The sequence below is a fragment of the Oncorhynchus kisutch genome, unplaced genomic scaffold (assembly GCF_002021735.2).
Source record: "Oncorhynchus kisutch isolate 150728-3 unplaced genomic scaffold, Okis_V2 Okis06b-Okis10b_hom, whole genome shotgun sequence".
NCBI lineage: Eukaryota > Metazoa > Chordata > Actinopteri > Salmoniformes > Salmonidae > Oncorhynchus > Oncorhynchus kisutch.
The window spans coordinates 21,471,210-21,489,944 of NW_022261983.1; the positions used below are offsets into that span (position 1 = coordinate 21,471,210).

Below are 18,735 nucleotides of genomic sequence, written 5' to 3' on the forward strand. Positions count from 1 at the left end.
AGCCCCAGGACCAGCTTGCTTAGGGGAATCTTTTCCAGGTTCATCTCTCTGTGGGGTGTGTTTGTGTTTGTGAACAGAGCCCCAGGACCAGCTTGCTTAGGGGACGCTTCTCAGTAGCTATACTATCAGGGATTGTGTCCGTTAAATTGCTCTAGCATAATCAGATCACACAGCCCCTGGAAAGTCGGAACCGCAGAGGCGGAACACCAGCGATTTAAACTATGAAGAGAACTCTGGCGTAAACTCAACATGAGTCTGTTAATCAGCCTTTTTTAAAGTTGTAAATCGTTGACGTTAAGCCTCAGGAACCAGTTGGTAAATCTGTAACAGACGTTTTAACCTTATCATAACTGACACTGTCGGCTACACCAAGAGCTGAATATGCTTCCTGTGCTTTACCAGTCAGCACACACTGCAACATTAAAGACATCAGAATCAGGCCAACTCTTAGCATCAGCAACACACTGCAACATTAAAGTGAGATCAGAATCAGGCCAACTCCTAGCGTCAGCAACACACTGCAACATTAAAGTGAGATCACTAACTGTTTCTAATAACCGAGTATAACCATGTATAATAACTAGGTATAATAACCGTGTATAACCGTGTATAATAACTGGGTATAATAACTGCGTGTACAATAACTGTCTATAATAACTGTGTGTATAATAACTATGTATCATAGCTGCATGTATAATATCTGCATGTATATAACTGTTTAAAATAACTGTGTATAATAGCTATGTGTATAATAACCATGTGTATAATAACCATGTGTATAATAACCATGTGTATAATAACCATGTATAATTACCATGTGTATAATAACCATGTGTATAATAACCATATGTATAATAACCATATGTATAATAACCATGTACAATAACCATGTGTATAATAACCATGTATATAATAACCATGTTTATAATAACCATGTATAATAACTGTGTATAATAACCATGTACAATAACCATGTGTATAATAACCATGTGTATAATAACCATGTGTAATAACCATGTGTATAATAACTATGTGTCTAATAACCATGTGTATAATAACCATGTATAATAACCATGTATAATAACCATGTGTATAATAACCATGTGTATAATAACCATGTATAATTACCATGTGTATAATACCCATGTGTATAATAACCATGTGTATAATAACCATGTATAATAACCATGTGTATAATAACCATGTGTATAATAACCATGTGTAATAACCATGTGTATAATAACTATGTGTCTAATAACCATGTGTATAATAACCATGTATAATAACCATGTATAATAACCATGTATAATAACCATGTGTATAATAACCATGTGTATAATAACCATGTATAATTACCATGTGTATAATACCCATGTGTATAATAACCATGTGTATAATAACCATGTATAATAACCATGTGTCTAATAACCATGTATAATAACCATGTGTATATAACTGTGTGGGTATAATAACCATGTATAATACCTGTGTATAATAACTGTGTGTATATAATACCTGTGTATAATAACTGTGTATATAACTGTGTGTGTGTGTAATAACTGTGTGTGTGTATACTAACTGTGTGTGTATACTAACTGTGTGTGTGTATACTAACTGTGTGTGTGTATACTAACTGTGTGTATATTAACTGTGTGGGTGTGTATACTAATTGTGTGTGTGTATACTAATTGTGTGTGTGTATACTAACTGTGTGTGTGTATACTAACTGTGTGTGTATACTAACTGTGTGTGTATACTAACTGTGTGTGTATACTAACTGTGTGTGTATATTAACTGTGTGTGTGTGTACTAACTGTGTGTGTGTGTATACTAACTGTGTGTGTATACTAACTGTGTGTGTATACTAACTGTGTGTGTATACTAACTGTGTGTGTGTATACTAACTGTGTGTGTGTATACTAACTGTGTGTGTGTGTATACTAACTGTGTGTGTATACTAACTGTGTGTGTGTGTATACTAACTGTGTGTGTGTATATTAACTGTGTGTGTGTATATTAACTGTGCGTGTGTATACTAACTGTGTGTGTGTATACTAACTGTGTGTGTGTATACTAACTGTGTGTGTGTGTATACTAACTGTGTGTGTGTATATTAACTGTGTGTGTGTGTGTGTGTGTGTATACTAACTGTGTGTGTGTGTGTATACTAACTGTGTGTGTGTGTGTATATTAACTGTGTGTGTGTGTGTGTGTGTGTGTGTGTGTGTGTGTGTGTGTATACTAACTGTGTGTGTGTGTATACTAACTGTGTGTGTATACTAACTGTGTGTGTGTATATTAACTGTGTGTGTGTGTGTGTGTGTATACTAACTGTGTGTGTGTATATTAACTGTGTGTGTGTATACTAACTGTGTGTGTATACTAACTGTGTGTGTGTATACTAACTGTGTGTGTGTATATTAACTGTGTGGGTGTGTATACTAACTGTGTGTGTGTATACTAATTGTGTGTGTGTGTGTGTGTATACTAACTGTGTGTGTGTGTGTATACTAACTGTGTGTGTGTGTGTATATTAACTGTGTGTGTGTGTGTGTGTGTGTGTGTGTATACTAACTGTGTGTGTGTGTATACTAACTGTGTGTGTATACTAACTGTGTGTGTGTATATTAACTGTGTGTGTGTGTGTGTATACTAACTGTGTGTGTGTATATTAACTGTGTGTGTGTATACTAACTGTGTGTGTATACTAACTGTGTGTGTGTATACTAACTGTGTGTGTGTATATTAACTGTGTGGGTGTGTATACTAACTGTGTGTGTGTATACTAATTGTGTGTGTGTGTGTGTGTGTGTGTATACTAACTGTGTGTGTGTATATTAACTGTGTGTGTGTGGTGTGTGTGTGTGTGTATACTAACTGTGTGTGTGTGTGTGTGTATACTAACTGTGTGTGTGTGTGTATACTAACTGTGTGTGTGTGTGTGTGTATACTAACTGTGTGTGTGTGTGTATACTAACTGTGTGTGTGTATATTAACTGTGTGTGTGTATACTAACTGTGTGTGTGTATATTAACTGTGTGTGTGTGTGTGTGTATACTAACTGTGTGTGTGTGTGTATACTAACTGTGTGTGTGTGTGTATACTAACTGTGTGTGTGTGTGTATATTAACTGTGTGGGTGTGTATACTAACTGTGTGTGTGTATACTAACTGTGTGTGTGTGTGTGTGTGTATACTAACTGTGTGTGTGTGTGTGTGTATACTAACTGTGTGTGTGTGTGTATACTAACTGTGTGTGTGTGTGTGTGTATACTAACTGTGTGTGTGTGTGTATACTAACTGTGTGTGTGTATATTAACTGTGTGTGTATACTAACTGTGTGTGTGTATATTAACTGTGTGTGTGTGTGTGTGTGTATACTAACTGTGTGTGTGTGTGTATACTAACTGTGTGTGTGTGTGTATATTAACTGTGTGTGTGGTGTGTGTGTGTGTTGTGTGTGTGTATACTAACTGTGTGTGTGTGTATACTAACTGTGTGTGTGTATACTAACTGTGTGTGTATACTAACTGTGTGTGTGTATATTAACTGTGTGTGTGTGTGTGTATACTAACTGTGTGTGTGTATATTAACTGTGTGTGTGTGTGTGTGTATACTAACTGTGTGTGTATACTAACTGTGTGTGTGTGTATTAACTGTGTGTGTGTGTGTGTGTGTGTGTATACTAACTGTGTGTGTGTGTATACTAACTGTGTGTGTGTATATTAACTGTGTGTGTGTGTGTGTATACTAACTGTGTGTGTATACTAACTGTGTGTGTGTATACTAACTGTGTGTGTGTATACTAACTGTGTGTGTGTATATTAACTGTGTGTGTATTAACTGTGTGTGTGTATACTAACTGTGTGTGTGTGTATACTAACTGTGTGTGTATACTAACTGTGTGTGTGTGTATATTAACTGTGTGTGTGTATACTACTGTGTGGTGTGTGTATATTAACTGTGTGTGTGTATACTAACTTGTGTGTATACTAACTGTGTGTGGGTGTATACTAACTGTGTGGGTGTGTATATTAACTGTGTGTGTGTATACTAACTGTGTGTGTATACTAACTGTGTGTGTGTGTGTATATTAACTGTGTGTGTATACTAACTGTGTGTGTGTGTATACTAACTGTGTGTGTGTATACTACTGTGTGTGTGTATATTAACTGTGGTGTGTGTATACTAACTGTGTGTGTGTATACTAACTGTGTGTGGTATATTAACTGTGTGGGTGTGTATACTAATTGTGTGTGTGTGTGTGTGTGTGTGTGTGTATACAAACTGTGTGTGTGTAAACTAACTACTGTGTGTGTGTATACTAACTGTGTGTGTATATTAACTGTGTGTGTGTGTATACTAACTGTGTGTGTGTGTGTGTATACTACTGTGTGTGTGTATATTACCTGTGTGTGTGTATACTAACTGTGTGTGTGTATACTAACTGTGTGTGTGTATATACTAACTGTGTGTGTGTATATTAACTGTGTGTGTGTGTATACTAACTGTGTGTGTGTATACTAACTGTGTGTGTGTGTGTATACTAACTGTGTGTGTGTATATTAACTGTGTGTGTGTATATTAACTGTGTGTGTGTATACTAACTGTGTGTGTATATACTAACTGTGTGTGTGTGTGTGTATATTAACTGTGTGTGTGTGTATACTAACTGTGTGTGTGTATACTAACTGTGTGTGTATACTAAACTGTGTGTGTATACTAACTGTGTGTGTATATACTAACTGTGTGTGTGTGTGTGTATATTAATTGTGTGTGTGTATACTAACTGTGTGTGTGTGTGTATATTAACTGTGTGTGTGTATACTAACTGTGTGTGTGTGTATACTAACTGTGTGTGTGTATACTAACTGTGTGTGTGTATACTAACTGTGTGTGTATATACTAACTGTGTGTGGTATACTAACTGTGTGTGTGTGTATATTAACTGTGTGTGTGTATACTAACTGTGTGTGTGTGTGTATATTAACTGTGTGTGTGTGTGTATACTAACTGTGTGTGTGTATACTAACTGTGTGTGTATACTAACTGTGTGTGTGTATACTAACTGTGTGTGTGTATACTAACTGTGTGTGTATACTAACTGTGTGTGTGTGTACTAACTGTGTGTGTATATAACTGTGTGTGTGTATACTAACTGTGTGTGTGTGTATACTAACCTGTGTGTGTATATAACTGTGTGTGTGTGTGTATACTAACTGTGTGTGTGTATACTAACTGTGTGTGTGTGTATATTAACTGTGTGTGTGTATACTAACTGTGTGTGTGTATATTAACTGTGTTGTTGTGTATACTAACTGTGTGTGTGTATACTAACTGTTTAACTACTGTGTGTGATACTGTGTGTGTATAGAACTGTATAGTCCTGTGTGGTGTGTATACTAACTGTGTGTGTGAATACTAACTTGTGGGTGTGCTAACTGTGTGGGTGTATATTAACTGTGTGTAGTGTGTATACTAACGGTGTGTGTATACTACTGTGTGTGTATAACTAACGTGTGTGGTGTATACTAACTGTGTGTGTGTAATACTAACTGTGTGTGTGTAGACTAGCTGTGTGTTGGGTGTGTAGACTAAACTGTGTGTTGTGTATAACTAACTGTGTGTGTGTGTATATTAACTGGTGTGTGTGTATACTAACTGTGTGTAGTGTGTGGTGTATACTAACTGTGTGTTGGTGTGTGTGTATACTAACTGTGTGTGGGTGTGTGGCTATACTAACTGTGTGTGTTGTGTGTGTAATACTACTGTTTGTTGGTATATTAACTGTGGGGGGTGGGGGGGGGTGTATATTAACTGTGTGCGTGTGTATACTAACTGTGTGTGTGTATACTAACTGTGTGTGTGTGTGTGTATATTAACTGTGTGTGTGTGTGTATATACTAACTGTGTGTGTGTGTATACTAACTGTGTGTGTGTGTATATACTAACTGTGTGTGTGTGGTATACTAACTGTGTGTGTGTATACTAACTGTGTGTGTGCGTGTGTATACTAACTGTGTGTGTGTATACTAACTCTGTGTGTATATTAACTGTGTGTGTGTGTGTGTGTGTATACTAACTGTGTGTGTGTATACTAACTGTGTGTGTATACTAACTGTGTGTGTATACTAACTGTGTGTGTATACTAACTGTGTGTATACTAACTGTGTGTGTGTGTACTAACTGTGTGTGTGTGTACTAACTGGTGTGTGTATACTAACTGTGTGTGTGTATACTAACTGTGTGTGTATATTAACTGTGTGTGTGTGTATATACTAACTGTGTGTGTGTATACTAACTGTGTGTGTGTATACTAACTGTGTGTGTATATTAACTGTGTGTGTGTGTATACTAACTGTGTGTGGTGTGTATACTAACTGTGTGTGTGCGTGTGTATACTAACTGTGTGTGTATACTAACTGTGTGTGCGTGTGTATACTAACTGTGTGTGTGCGTGTGTATTACTAACTGTTGTGTGTATACTAACTGTGTGTGTGGTGTATACTAACTGTGTGTGTGTATACTAACTGTGTGTGTGTGTATACTAACTGTGTGTGTATACTAACTGTGTGTGTATACTAACTGTGTGTGCGTGTGTATACTAACTGTGTGTGCGCGTAGTGTATACTAACTGTGTGTGTGTATACTACTGTGTGTGGTGTGTATACTAACTGTGTGTGTATTAACTGTGTGTGTATACTAACTGTGGTGGTGTATACTAACGGTGTGTGTGTGTATACTAACTGTGTGTGTGTATACTACTGTGTGTGTATCTAACTGTGGTTTGTGTATACTAACTGTGTGTGTGTATACTAACTGTGTGTGTGTGTGTGTGTATACTACTGTGTGTGTGTGTGTATACTAACTGTGTGTGTGCGTGTGTATACTAACTGTGTGTGTGTGTGTGTATATTAAACTGTGTGTGTGTATACTAACTGTGGTGTGTGTGTATACTAACTGTGTGTGTGTATACTAACTATGTGTGTGTGTATACTAACCTGTGGTGTGTGTATACTAAACTGTGTGTGTGTATACTAACTGTGTGTGTGTATACTAACTATGTGTGTGTATACTAACTGTGTGTGTGTATACTAACTGTGTGTGTGTATACTAACTGTGTGTGTGTATACTAACTGTGTGTGTGTGTGTATATTAACTGTTGGTGGTGTGTGTGTATATACTAACTGTGTGTGTGTGTATACTAACTGTGTGTGTGTGTATATACTAACTGTGTGTGTGTGTATACTAACTGTGTGTGTGCGTGTGTATACTACAACTGTGTGTGTGTATACTAACTCTGTGAGTATATTAACTGTGTGTGTGTGTGTGTATACTAACTGTGTGTGTGTATACTAACTGTGTGTGTATACTAACTGTGTGTGTATACTAACTGTGTGTGTATACTAACTGTGTGTGTATACTAACTGTGTGTGTGTGTACTAACTGTGTGTGTGTGTACTAACTGTGTGTGTGTATACTAACTGTGTGTGTGTATACTAACTGTGTGTGTATATTAACTGTGTGTGTGTGTATATACTAACTGGTGTGTGTGTATATACTAACTGTGTGTGTGTATACTAAACTGTGTGTGTGTATACTAACTGTGTGTGTGTATACTAACTGTGTGTGTATATTAACTGTGTGTGTGTGTATACTAACTGTGTGTGTGTGTATACTAACTGTGTGTGTGCGTGTGTATACTAACTGTGTGTGTATACTAACTGTGTGTGCGTGTGTATACTAACTGTGTGTGTGCGTGTGTATACTAACTGTGTGTGTGTATACTAACTGTGTGTGTGTGTGTATACTAACTGTGTTGTGTGTATACTAACTGTGTGTGTGTGTGTATACTAACTGTGTGTGTATACTAACTGTGTGTGTATACTAACTGTGTGTGCGTGTGTATACTAACTGTGTGTGCGCGTGTGTATACTAACTGTGTGTGTGTATACTAACTGTGTGTGTGTGTATACTAACTGTGTGTGGTATTAACTGTGTGTGTATACTAACTGTGTGTGTGTTTGTGTATACTAACTGTGTGTGTGTATACTAACTGTGTGTGTATTACTAACTGTGTGTGTGTGTATACTAACTGTGTGTGTGTATACTAACTGTGTGTGTATACTAACTGTGTGTGTGTATACTAACTGTGTGTGTATACTAACTGTGTGTGTGTGTATACTAACTGTGTGTGTGTATACTAACTGTGTGTGTGTGTGTGTATACTAACTGTGTGTGTGTATACTAACTGTGTGTGTGCGTGTGTATACTAACTGTGTTGTTGTGTGTGTGTATATTAACTGTGTGTGTGTATACTAACTGTGTGTGTGTGTATACTAACTGTGTGTGTGTATACTAACTATGTGTGTGTATACTAACTGTGTGTGTGTATACTAACTGTGTGTGTGTATACTAACTATGTGTGTGTATACTAACTGTGTGTGTGTATACTAACTGTGTGTGTGTATACTAACTGTGTGTGTGTATATTAACTGTGTGTATACTAACTGTGTGTGTATACTAACTGTGTGTATACTAACTGTGTGTGTGTGTGTATATTAACTGTGTGTGTGTATATTAACTGTGTGTGTGTGTATACTGTGTGTGTGTGTATACTAACTGTGTGTCTCTCTACAGTAGAGTGGAGCAGCGTTTCCACATGTGTGACAGAATGGCCATCTACTTCTTCATCGCTGCTTCCTACACCCCCTGGTAGGTGTGTGTGTGTGTGTATACACCCCCTGGTAGGTGTGTGTATACACCCCCTGGTAGGTGTGTGTATACACCCCCTCGTAGGTGTGTGTGTGTGTATACACCCCCTGGTAGGTGTGTGTGTATACACCCCCTGGTAGGTGTGTGTGTATACACCCCCTTGTAGGTGTGTGTGTGTGTGTGTGTGTATACACCCCCTTGTAGGTGTGTGTGTGTGTGTATACACCCCCTGGTAGGTGTGTGTGTGTGTGTGTATACACCCCCTGGTAGGTGTGTGTGTGTGTATACACCCCCTGGTAGGTGTGTGTGTGTATACACCCCCTGGTAGGTGTGTGTGTGTATACACCCCCTGGTAGGTGTGTGTGTGTATACACCCCCTGGTAGGTGTGTGTGTGTATACACCCCCTGGTAGGTGTGTGTGTGTATACACCCCCTGGTAGGTGTGTGTGTGTATACACCCCCTGGTAGGTGTGTGTGTGTATACACCCCCTGGTAGGTGTGTGTGTGTATACACCCCCTGGTAGGTGTGTGTGTGTACACCCCCTGGTAGGTGTGTGTGTATACACCCCCTGGTAGGTGTGTGTGTATACACCCCCTGGTAGGTGTGTGTGGTCTACACCCCTGGTAGGTATGTGTGTGTACACCCCTGGTAGGTAGTGTGTGTGTACACCCCCTGGTAGGTGTTTATAACCCCCTGGTGGTGTGTGTACACACCTCCTGGTAGGTGTGTGTGTGTGTGTGTACACCCCCTGGTAGATGTGTGTATACACCCCCTGGTAGATGTGTGTATACACCACCTGGTAGGTGTGTGTGTGTATACACACCCTGGTAGGTGTGTGTGTGTGTATACACACCCTGGTAGGTGTGTGTGTATACACACCCTGGTAGGTGTGTGTGTATACACACCCTGGTAGGTGTGTGTGTGTGTGTATACACCCCCTGGTAGGTGTGTGTGTGTGTGTGTGTGTGTACACCCCCTGGTAGGGTGTGTGTGTGTGTGTGCACCCCCTGGTAGGTGTGTATGTGTGTGTGTGTACACCCCCTGCTACATTCGTTTTCCTAACCTGCTATGTCAATTCTCCTAACCTGCTACGTCAATTCTCCTAACCTGCTACGTCAATTCTCCTAAACTGCTACGTCAATTCTCCTAACCTGCTACGTCAATTCTCCTAACCTGCTACGTCAATTCTCCTAACCTGCTACGTCAATTCTCCTAACCTGCTACGTCAATTCTCCTAACCCTGCTACGTCAATTCTCCTAACCTGCTACGTTAATTCTCCTAACCTGCTACGTTAATTCTCCTAACCTGCTAAGTTAATTCTCCTAACCTGCTACGTAAACAAAGCATCATTACGCTACACAGGAACTGACCAATGAAAACGCGTTAACAAACAAAAAACAACACGGCTCAATCAAAACTTTCTGACCAATCACAGAGCGCTGATGTTAAATCTGTCGATGATGATCCACCCACTTATTCCACCAATCACACTGTCGTATACCTTCCATATGAAGATCCCCATACTGAGACAGAAGGAGTTGTGTGTTTCTAGGTTGAATGCTGAGGGAGTTGGGTCCGTGGTCATGTGTTTCTAGGTTAATGATGAGGGAGTTGGGTCCGTGGTCATGTGTTTCTAGGTTGATGCTGAGGGAGTTGGGTCCGTGGTCATGTGTTTCTGGGTTGATGCTGAGGGAGTTGGGTCCGTGGTCATGTGTTTCTAGGTTGATGCTGAGGGAGTTGGGTCGTGGTCATGTGTTTCTAGGTTGATGCTGAGGGAGTTGGGTCCGTGGTCATGTGTTTCTAGGTTTAATGATGAGGGAGTTGGGTCTGTGGTCATGTGTTTCTAGGTTGATGCTGAGGGAAGTTGGGTCCGTGGTCATGTGTTTCTAGGTTAATGATGAGGGAGTTGGGTCCGTGGTCATTGTGTTTCTAGGTTAATGATGAAGGGAGTTGGGTCCGTGTTTCTAGGTTGATGCTGAGGGAGTTGGGGTACGGTGGTCATGTGTTTCTAGGTTGATGCTGAGGGAGTTGGGTCCGTGGTCATGTGGTTTCTAGGTTGATGCTGAGGGAGTTGGGTCCCGTGGTCATGTGTTTCTAGGTTAATGATGAGGGAGTTGGGTCCGTGGTCATGTGTTTCTAGGTTGATGCTGAGGGAGTTGGGTCCATGGTCATGTGTTTCTAGGTTGATGCTGAGGGAGTTGGGTCCGTGGTCATGTGTTTCTAGGTTGAATGCTGAGGGAGTTGGGTCCGTGGTCATGTGTTTCTAGGTTGATGATGAGGGAGTTGGGGTCCGTGGTCATGTGTTTCTAGGTTAATGATGAGGGAGTTGGGTCCGTGGTCATGTGTTTCTAGGTTGATGCTGAGGGAGTTGGGTCCATGGTCATGTGTTTCCTAGGTTGATGCGGAGGAGTTGGGTTCCGTTGTCATGTGTTTCTAGGTTGATGCTAGAGGGAGTTGGGTCCGTGGTCATGTGTTTCTGGGTTGATGCTGAGGGAGTTGGTCCGTGTTTCTAGGTTGATGCTGAGGGAGTTGGGTCCGTGGTCATGTGTTTTCTAGGTTGATGCTGAGGGAGTTGGGTCCATGGTCATGTGTTTCTAGGTTGATGCTGAGGGAGTTGGGTCCGTGGTCATGTGTTTCTAGGTTGATGCGAGGGAGTTGGGTCCGTGGTCATGTGTTTCTGGGTTGATGCTGAGGGAGTTTGGGTCCGTGGTCATGTGTTTCTAGGTTGATGCTGAGGGAGTTGGGTCCGTGGTCATGTGTTTCTAGGTTGATGCTGAGGGAGTTGGGTCCGTGGTCATGTGTTTCTAGGTTAATGATGAGGGAGTTGGGTCCGTGGTCATGTGTTTCTAGGTTAATGATGAGGGAGTTGGGTCCGTGTTTCTAGGTTGATGCTGAGGGAGTTGGGTACGTGGTCATGTGTTTCTAGGTTGATGCTGAGGGAGTTTGGGGTCCGTGGTCATGTGTTTCTGGTTGATGCTGAGGGAGTTGGGTCCGTGGCATGTGTTTCTAGGTTGATGCTGAGGGAGTTGGGTCCGTGGTCATGTGTTTCTAGGTTGATGCTGAGGGAGTTGGGTCCGTGGTCATGTGTTTCTAGGTTAATGATGAGGGAGTTGGGTCCGTGGTCATGTGTTTCTAGGTTGATGCTGAGGGAGTTGGGTCCGTGGTCATGTGTTTCTAGGTTGATGCTGAGGGAGTTGGGTCCGTGGTCATGTGTTTCTAGGTTGATGATGAGGGAGTTGGGTCCGTGGTCATGTGTTTCTAGGTTGATGATGAGGGAGTTGGGTCCCATGTGTTTCTAGGTTGATGCTGAGGGAGTTGGGTCCGTGGTCATGTGTTTCTAGGTTGATGCTGAGGGAGTTGGGTCCGTGGTCATGTGTTTCTAGGTTGATGCTGAGGGAGTTGGGTCCGTGTTTCTAGGTTGATGATGAGGGAGTTGGGTCCGTGGTCATGTGTTTCTAGGTTGATGCTGAGGGAGTTGGGTCCGTGGTCATGTGTTTCTAGGTTGATGCTGAGGGAGTTGGGTCCGTGGTCATGTGTTTCTAGGTTGATGCTGAGGGAGTTGGGTCCGTGGTCATGTGTTTCTAGGTTGATGATGAGGGAGTTGGGTCCGTGGTCATGTGTTTCTAGGTTGATGCTGAGGGAGTTGGGTCCGTGGTCATGTGTTTCTAGGTTGATGCTGAGGGAGTTGGGTCCGTGGTCATGTGTTTCTAGGTTGATGCTGAGGGAGTTGGGTCCGTGGTCATGTGTTTCTAGGTTGATGCTGAGGGAGTTGGGTCCGTGGTCATGTGTTTCTAGGTTGATGCTGAGGGAGTTGGGTCCGTGGTCATGTGTTTCTAGGTTGATGCTGAGGGAGTTGGGTCCGTGGTCATGTGTTTCTAGGTTGATGCTGAGGGAGTTGGGTCCGTGGTCATGTGTTTCTAGGTTGATGCTGAGGGAGTTGGGTCCGTGGTCATGTGTTTCTAGGTTGATGCTGAGGGAGTTGGGTCCGTGGTCATGTGTTTCTAGGTTGATGCTGAGGGAGTTGGGTCCGTGGTCATGTGTTTCTAGGTTGATGCTGAGGGAGTTGGGTCCGTGGTCATGTGTTTCTAGGTTGATGCTGAGGGAGTTGGGTCCGTGGTCATGTGTTTCTAGGTTGATGCTGAGGGAGTTGGGTCCGTGGTCATGTGTTTCTAGGTTGATGCTGAGGGAGTTGGGTCCGTGGTCATGTGTTTCTAGGTTGATGCTGAGGGAGTTGGGTCCGTGGTCATGTGTTTCTAGGTTGATGCTGAGGGAGTTGGGTCCGTGGTCATGTGTTTCTAGGTTGATGCTGAGGGAGTTGGGTCCGTGGTCATGTGTTTCTAGGTTGATGCTGAGGGAGTTGGGTCCGTGGTCATGTGTTTCTAGGTTGATGCTGAGGGAGTTGGGTCCGTGGTCATGTGTTTCTAGGTTGATGCTGAGGGAGTTGGGTCCGTGGTCATGTGTTTCTAGGTTGATGCTGAGGGAGTTGGGTCCGTGGTCATGTGTTTCTAGGTTGATGCTGAGGGAGTTGGGTCCGTGGTCATGTGTTTCTAGGTTGATGCTGAGGGAGTTGGGTCCGTGGTCATGTGTTTCTAGGTTGATGCTGAGGGAGTTGGGTCCGTGGTCATGTGTTTCTAGGTTGATGCTGAGGGAGTTGGGTCCGTGGTCATGTGTTTCTAGGTTGATGCTGAGGGAGTTGGGTCCGTGGTCATGTGTTTCTAGGTTGATGCTGAGGGAGTTGGGTCCGTGGTCATGTGTTTCTAGGTTGATGCTGAGGGAGTTGGGTCCGTGGTCATGTGTTTCTAGGTTGATGCTGAGGGAGTTGGGTCCGTGGTCATGTGTTTCTAGGTTGATGCTGAGGGAGTTGGGTCCGTGGTCATGTGTTTCTAGGTTGATGCTGAGGGAGTTGGGTCCGTGGTCATGTGTTTCTAGGTTGATGCTGAGGGAGTTGGGTCCGTGGTCATGTGTTTCTAGGTTGATGCTGAGGGAGTTGGGTCCGTGGTCATGTGTTTCTAGGTTGATGCTGAGGGAGTTGGGTCCGTGGTCATGTGTTTCTAGGTTGATGCTGAGGGAGTTGGGTCCGTGGTCATGTGTTTCTAGGTTGATGATGAGGGAGTTGGGTCCATGTGTTTCTAGGTTGATGCTGAGGGAGTTGGGTCCGTGGTCATGTGTTTCTAGGTTGATGCTGAGGGAGTTGGGTCCGTGGTCATGTGTTTCTAGGTTGATGCTGAGGGAGTTGGGTCCGTGGTCATGTGTTTCTAGGTTGATGCTGAGGGAGTTGGGTCCGTGGTCATGTGTTTCTAGGTTGATGCTGAGGGAGTTGGGTCCGTGGTCATGTGTTTCTAGGTTGATGCTGAGGGAGTTGGGTCCGTGGTCATGTGTTTCTAGGTTGATGCTGAGGGAGTTGGGTCCGTGGTCATGTGTTTCTAGGTTGATGCTGAGGGAGTTGGGTCCGTGGTCATGTGTTTCTAGGTTGATGCTGAGGGAGTTGGGTCCGTGGTCATGTGTTTCTAGGTTGATGCTGAGGGAGTTGGGTCCGTGGTCATGTGTTTCTAGGTTGATGCTGAGGGAGTTGGGTCCGTGGTCATGTGTTTCTAGGTTGATGCTGAGGGAGTTGGGTCCGTGGTCATGTGTTTCTAGGTTGATGCTGAGGGAGTTGGGTCCGTGGTCATGTGTTTCTAGGTTGATGCTGAGGGAGTTGGGTCCGTGGTCATGTGTTTCTAGGTTGATGCTGAGGGAGTTGGGTCCGTGGTCATGTGTTTCTAGGTTGATGCTGAGGGAGTTGGGTCCGTGGTCATGTGTTTCTAGGTTGATGCTGAGGGAGTTGGGTCCGTGGTCATGTGTTTCTAGGTTGATGCTGAGGGAGTTGGGTCCGTGGTCATGTGTTTCTAGGTTGATGCTGAGGGAGTTGGGTCCGTGGTCATGTGTTTCTAGGTTGATGCTGAGGGAGTTGGGTCCGTGGTCATGTGTTTCTAGGTTGATGCTGAGGGAGTTGGGTCCGTGGTCATGTGTTTCTAGGTTGATGCTGAGGGAGTTGGGTCCGTGGTCATGTGTTTCTAGGTTGATGCTGAGGGAGTTGGGTCCGTGGTCATGTGTTTCTAGGTTGATGCTGAGGGAGTTGGGTCCGTGGTCATGTGTTTCTAGGTTGATGCTGAGGGAGTTGGGTCCGTGGTCATGTGTTTCTAGGTTGATGCTGAGGGAGTTGGGTCCGTGGTCATGTGTTTCTAGGTTGATGCTGAGGGAGTTGGGTCCGTGGTCATGTGTTTCTAGGTTGATGCTGAGGGAGTTGGGTCCGTGGTCATGTGTTTCTAGGTTGATGCTGAGGGAGTTGGGTCCGTGGTCATGTGTTTCTAGGTTGATGCTGAGGGAGTTGGGTCCGTGGTCATGTGTTTCTAGGTTGATGCTGAGGGAGTTGGGTCCGTGGTCATGTGTTTCTAGGTTGATGCTGAGGGAGTTGGGTCCGTGGTCATGTGTTTCTAGGTTGATGCTGAGGGAGTTGGGTCCGTGGTCATGTGTTTCTAGGTTGATGCTGAGGGAGTTGGGTCCGTGGTCATGTGTTTCTAGGTTGATGCTGAGGGAGTTGGGTCCGTGGTCATGTGTTTCTAGGTTGATGCTGAGGGAGTTGGGTCCGTGGTCATGTGTTTCTAGGTTGATGCTGAGGGAGTTGGGTCCGTGGTCATGTGTTTCTAGGTTGATGCTGAGGGAGTTGGGTCCGTGGTCATGTGTTTCTAGGTTGATGCTGAGGGAGTTGGGTCCGTGGTCATGTGTTTCTAGGTTGATGCTGAGGGAGTTGGGTCCGTGGTCATGTGTTTCTAGGTTGATGCTGAGGGAGTTGGGTCCGTGGTCATGTGTTTCTAGGTTGATGCTGAGGGAGTTGGGTCCGTGGTCATGTGTTTCTAGGTTGATGCTGAGGGAGTTGGGTCCGTGGTCATGTGTTTCTAGGTTGATGCTGAGGGAGTTGGGTCCGTGTCATGTGTTTCTAGGTTGATGCTGAGGGAGTTGGGTCCGTGGTCATGTGTTTCTAGGTTGATGCTGAGGGAGTTGGGTCCGTGGTCATGTGTTTCTAGGTTGATGCTGAGGGAGTTGGGTCCGTGGTCATGTGTTTCTAGGTTGATGCTGAGGGAGTTGGGTCCGTGGTCATGTGTTTCTAGGTTGATGCTGAGGGAGTTGGGTCCGTGGTCATGTGTTTCTAGGTTGATGCTGAGGGAGTTGGGTCCGTGTTTCTAGGTTGATGCTGAGGGAGTTGGGTCCGTGGTCATGTGTTTCTAGGTTGATGCTGAGGGAGTTGGGTCCGTGGTCATGTGTTTCTAGGTTGATGCTGAGGGAGTTGGGTCCGTGGTCATGTGTTTCTAGGTTGATGCTGAGGGAGTTGGGTCCGTGGTCATGTGTTTCTAGGTTGATGCTGAGGGAGTTGGGTCCGTGGTCATGTGTTTCTAGGTTGATGCTGAGGGAGTTGGGTCCGTGGTCATGTGTTTCTAGGTTGATGCTGAGGGAGTTGGGTCCGTGGTCATGTGTTTCTAGGTTGATGCTGAGGGAGTTGGGTCCGTGGTCATGTGTTTCTAGGTTGATGCTGAGGGAGTTGGGTCCGTGGTCATGTGTTTCTAGGTTGATGCTGAGGGAGTTGGGTCCGTGGTCATGTGTTTCTAGGTTGATGCTGAGGGAGTTGGGTCCGTGGTCATGTGTTTCTAGGTTGATGCTGAGGGAGTTGGGTCCGTGGTCATGTGTTTCTAGGTTGATGCTGAGGGAGTTGGGTCCGTGGTCATGTGTTTCTAGGTTGATGCTGAGGGAGTTGGGTCCGTGGTCATGTGTTTCTAGGTTGATGCTGAGGGAGTTGGGTCCGTGGTCATGTGTTTCTAGGTTGATGCTGAGGGAGTTGGGTCCGTGGTCATGTGTTTCTAGGTTGATGCTGAGGGAGTTGGGTCCGTGGTCATGTGTTTCTAGGTTGATGCTGAGGGAGTTGGGTCCGTGTTTCTAGGTTGATGCTGAGGGAGTTGGGTCCGTGGTCATGTGTTTCTAGGTTGATGCTGAGGGAGTTGGGTCCGTGGTCATGTGTTTCTAGGTTGATGCTGAGGGAGTTGGGTCCGTGTGTTTCTAGGTTGATGCTGAGGGAGTTGGGTCCGTGGTCATGTGTTTCTAGGTTGATGCTGAGGGAGTTGGGTCCGTGGTCATGTGTTTCTAGGTTGATGCTGAGGGAGTTGGGTCCGTGGTCATGTGTTTCTAGGTTGATGCTGAGGGAGTTGGGTCCGTGGTCATGTGTTTCTAGGTTGATGCTGAGGGAGTTGGGTCCGTGGTCATGTGTTTCTAGGTTGATGCTGAGGGAGTTGGGTCCGTGGTCATGTGTTTCTAGGTTGATGCTGAGGGAGTTGGGTCCGTGGTCATGTGTTTCTAGGTTGATGCTGAGGGAGTTGGGTCCGTGGTCATGTGTTTCTAGGTTGATGCTGAGGGAGTTGGGTCCGTGGTCATGTGTTTCTAGGTTGATGCTGAGGGAGTTGGGTCCGTGGTCATGTGTTTCTAGGTTGATGCTGAGGGAGTTGGGTCCGTGGTCATGTGTTTCTAGGTTGATGCTGAGGGAGTTGGGTCCGTGGTCATGTGTTTCTAGGTTGATGCTGAGGGAGTTGGGTCCGTGGTCATGTGTTTCTAGGTTGATGCTGAGGGAGTTGGGTCCGTGGTCATGTGTTTCTAGGTTGATGCTGAGGGAGTTGGGTCCGTGGTCATGTGTTTCTAGGTTGATGCTGAGGGAGTTGGGTCCGTGGTCATGTGTTTCTAGGTTGATGCTGAGGGAGTTGGGTCCGTGGTCATGTGTTTCTAGGTTGATGCTGAGGGAGTTGGGTCCGTGGTCATGTGTTTCTAGGTTGATGCTGAGGGAGTTGGGTCCGTGGTCATGTGTTTCTAGGTTGATGCTGAGGGAGTTGGGTCCGTGGTCATGTGTTTCTAGGTTGATGCTGAGGGAGTTGGGTCCGTGGTCATGTGTTTCTAGGTTGATGCTGAGGGAGTTGGGTCCGTGGTCATGTGTTTCTAGGTTGATGCTGAGGGAGTTGGGTCCGTGGTCATGTGTTTCTAGGTTGATGCTGAGGGAGTTGGGTCCGTGGTCATGTGTTTCTAGGTTGATGCTGAGGGAGTTGGGTCCGTGTGTTTCTAGGTTGATGCTGAGGGAGTTGGGTCCGTGGTCATGTGTTTCTAGGTTGATGCTGAGGGAGTTGGGTCCGTGGTCATGTGTTTCTAGGTTGATGCTGAGGGAGTTGGGTCCGTGGTCATGTGTTTCTAGGTTGATGCTGAGGGAGTTGGGTCCGTGGTCATGTGTTTCTAGGTTGATGCTGAGGGAGTTGGGTCCGTGGTCATGTGTTTCTAGGTTGATGCTGAGGGAGTTGGGTCCGTGGTCATGTGTTTCTAGGTTGATGCTGAGGGAGTTGGGTCCGTGGTCATGTGTTTCTAGGTTGATGCTGAGGGAGTTGGGTCCGTGGTCATGTGTTTCTAGGTTGATGCTGAGGGAGTTGGGTCCGTGGTCATGTGTTTCTAGGTTGATGCTGAGGGAGTTGGGTCCGTGGTCATGTGTTTCTAGGTTGATGCTGAGGGAGTTGGGTCCGTGGTCATGTGTTTCTAGGTTGATGCTGAGGGAGTTGGGTCCGTGGTCATGTGTTTCTAGGTTGATGCTGAGGGAGTTGGGTCCGTGGTCATGTGTTTCTAGGTTGATGCTGAGGGAGTTGGGTCCGTGGTCATGTGTTTCTAGGTTGATGCTGAGGGAGTTGGGTCCGTGGTCATGTGTTTCTAGGTTGATGCTGAGGGAGTTGGGTCCGTGGTCATGTGTTTCTAGGTTGATGCTGAGGGAGTTGGGTCCGTGGTCATGTGTTTCTAGGTTGATGCTGAGGGAGTTGGGTCCGTGGTCATGTGTTTCTAGGTTGATGCTGAGGGAGTTGGGTCCGTGGTCATGTGTTTCTAGGTTGATGCTGAGGGAGTTGGGTCCGTGGTCATGTGTTTCTGGGTTGATGCTGAGGGAGTTGGGTCCGTGTTTCTAGGTTGATGCT

At 44.8% G+C, this 18,735-nt stretch overlaps 1 protein-coding gene across 1 annotated transcript in view; it reads left to right on the top strand.

Moving 5' to 3' along the window:
• Positions 1-18,735, top strand: part of LOC116359942 (monocyte to macrophage differentiation factor 2-like) — a 68,623-nt gene that overhangs the window by 28,948 nt on the left and 20,940 nt on the right. Inside the window, exon 4 of the mRNA XM_031814077.1 lies at positions 8,640-8,714. Within this exon, the coding sequence (XP_031669937.1) occupies positions 8,640-8,714 (75 nt within the window). The remainder of the gene's footprint in view (positions 1-8,639; positions 8,715-18,735) is intronic.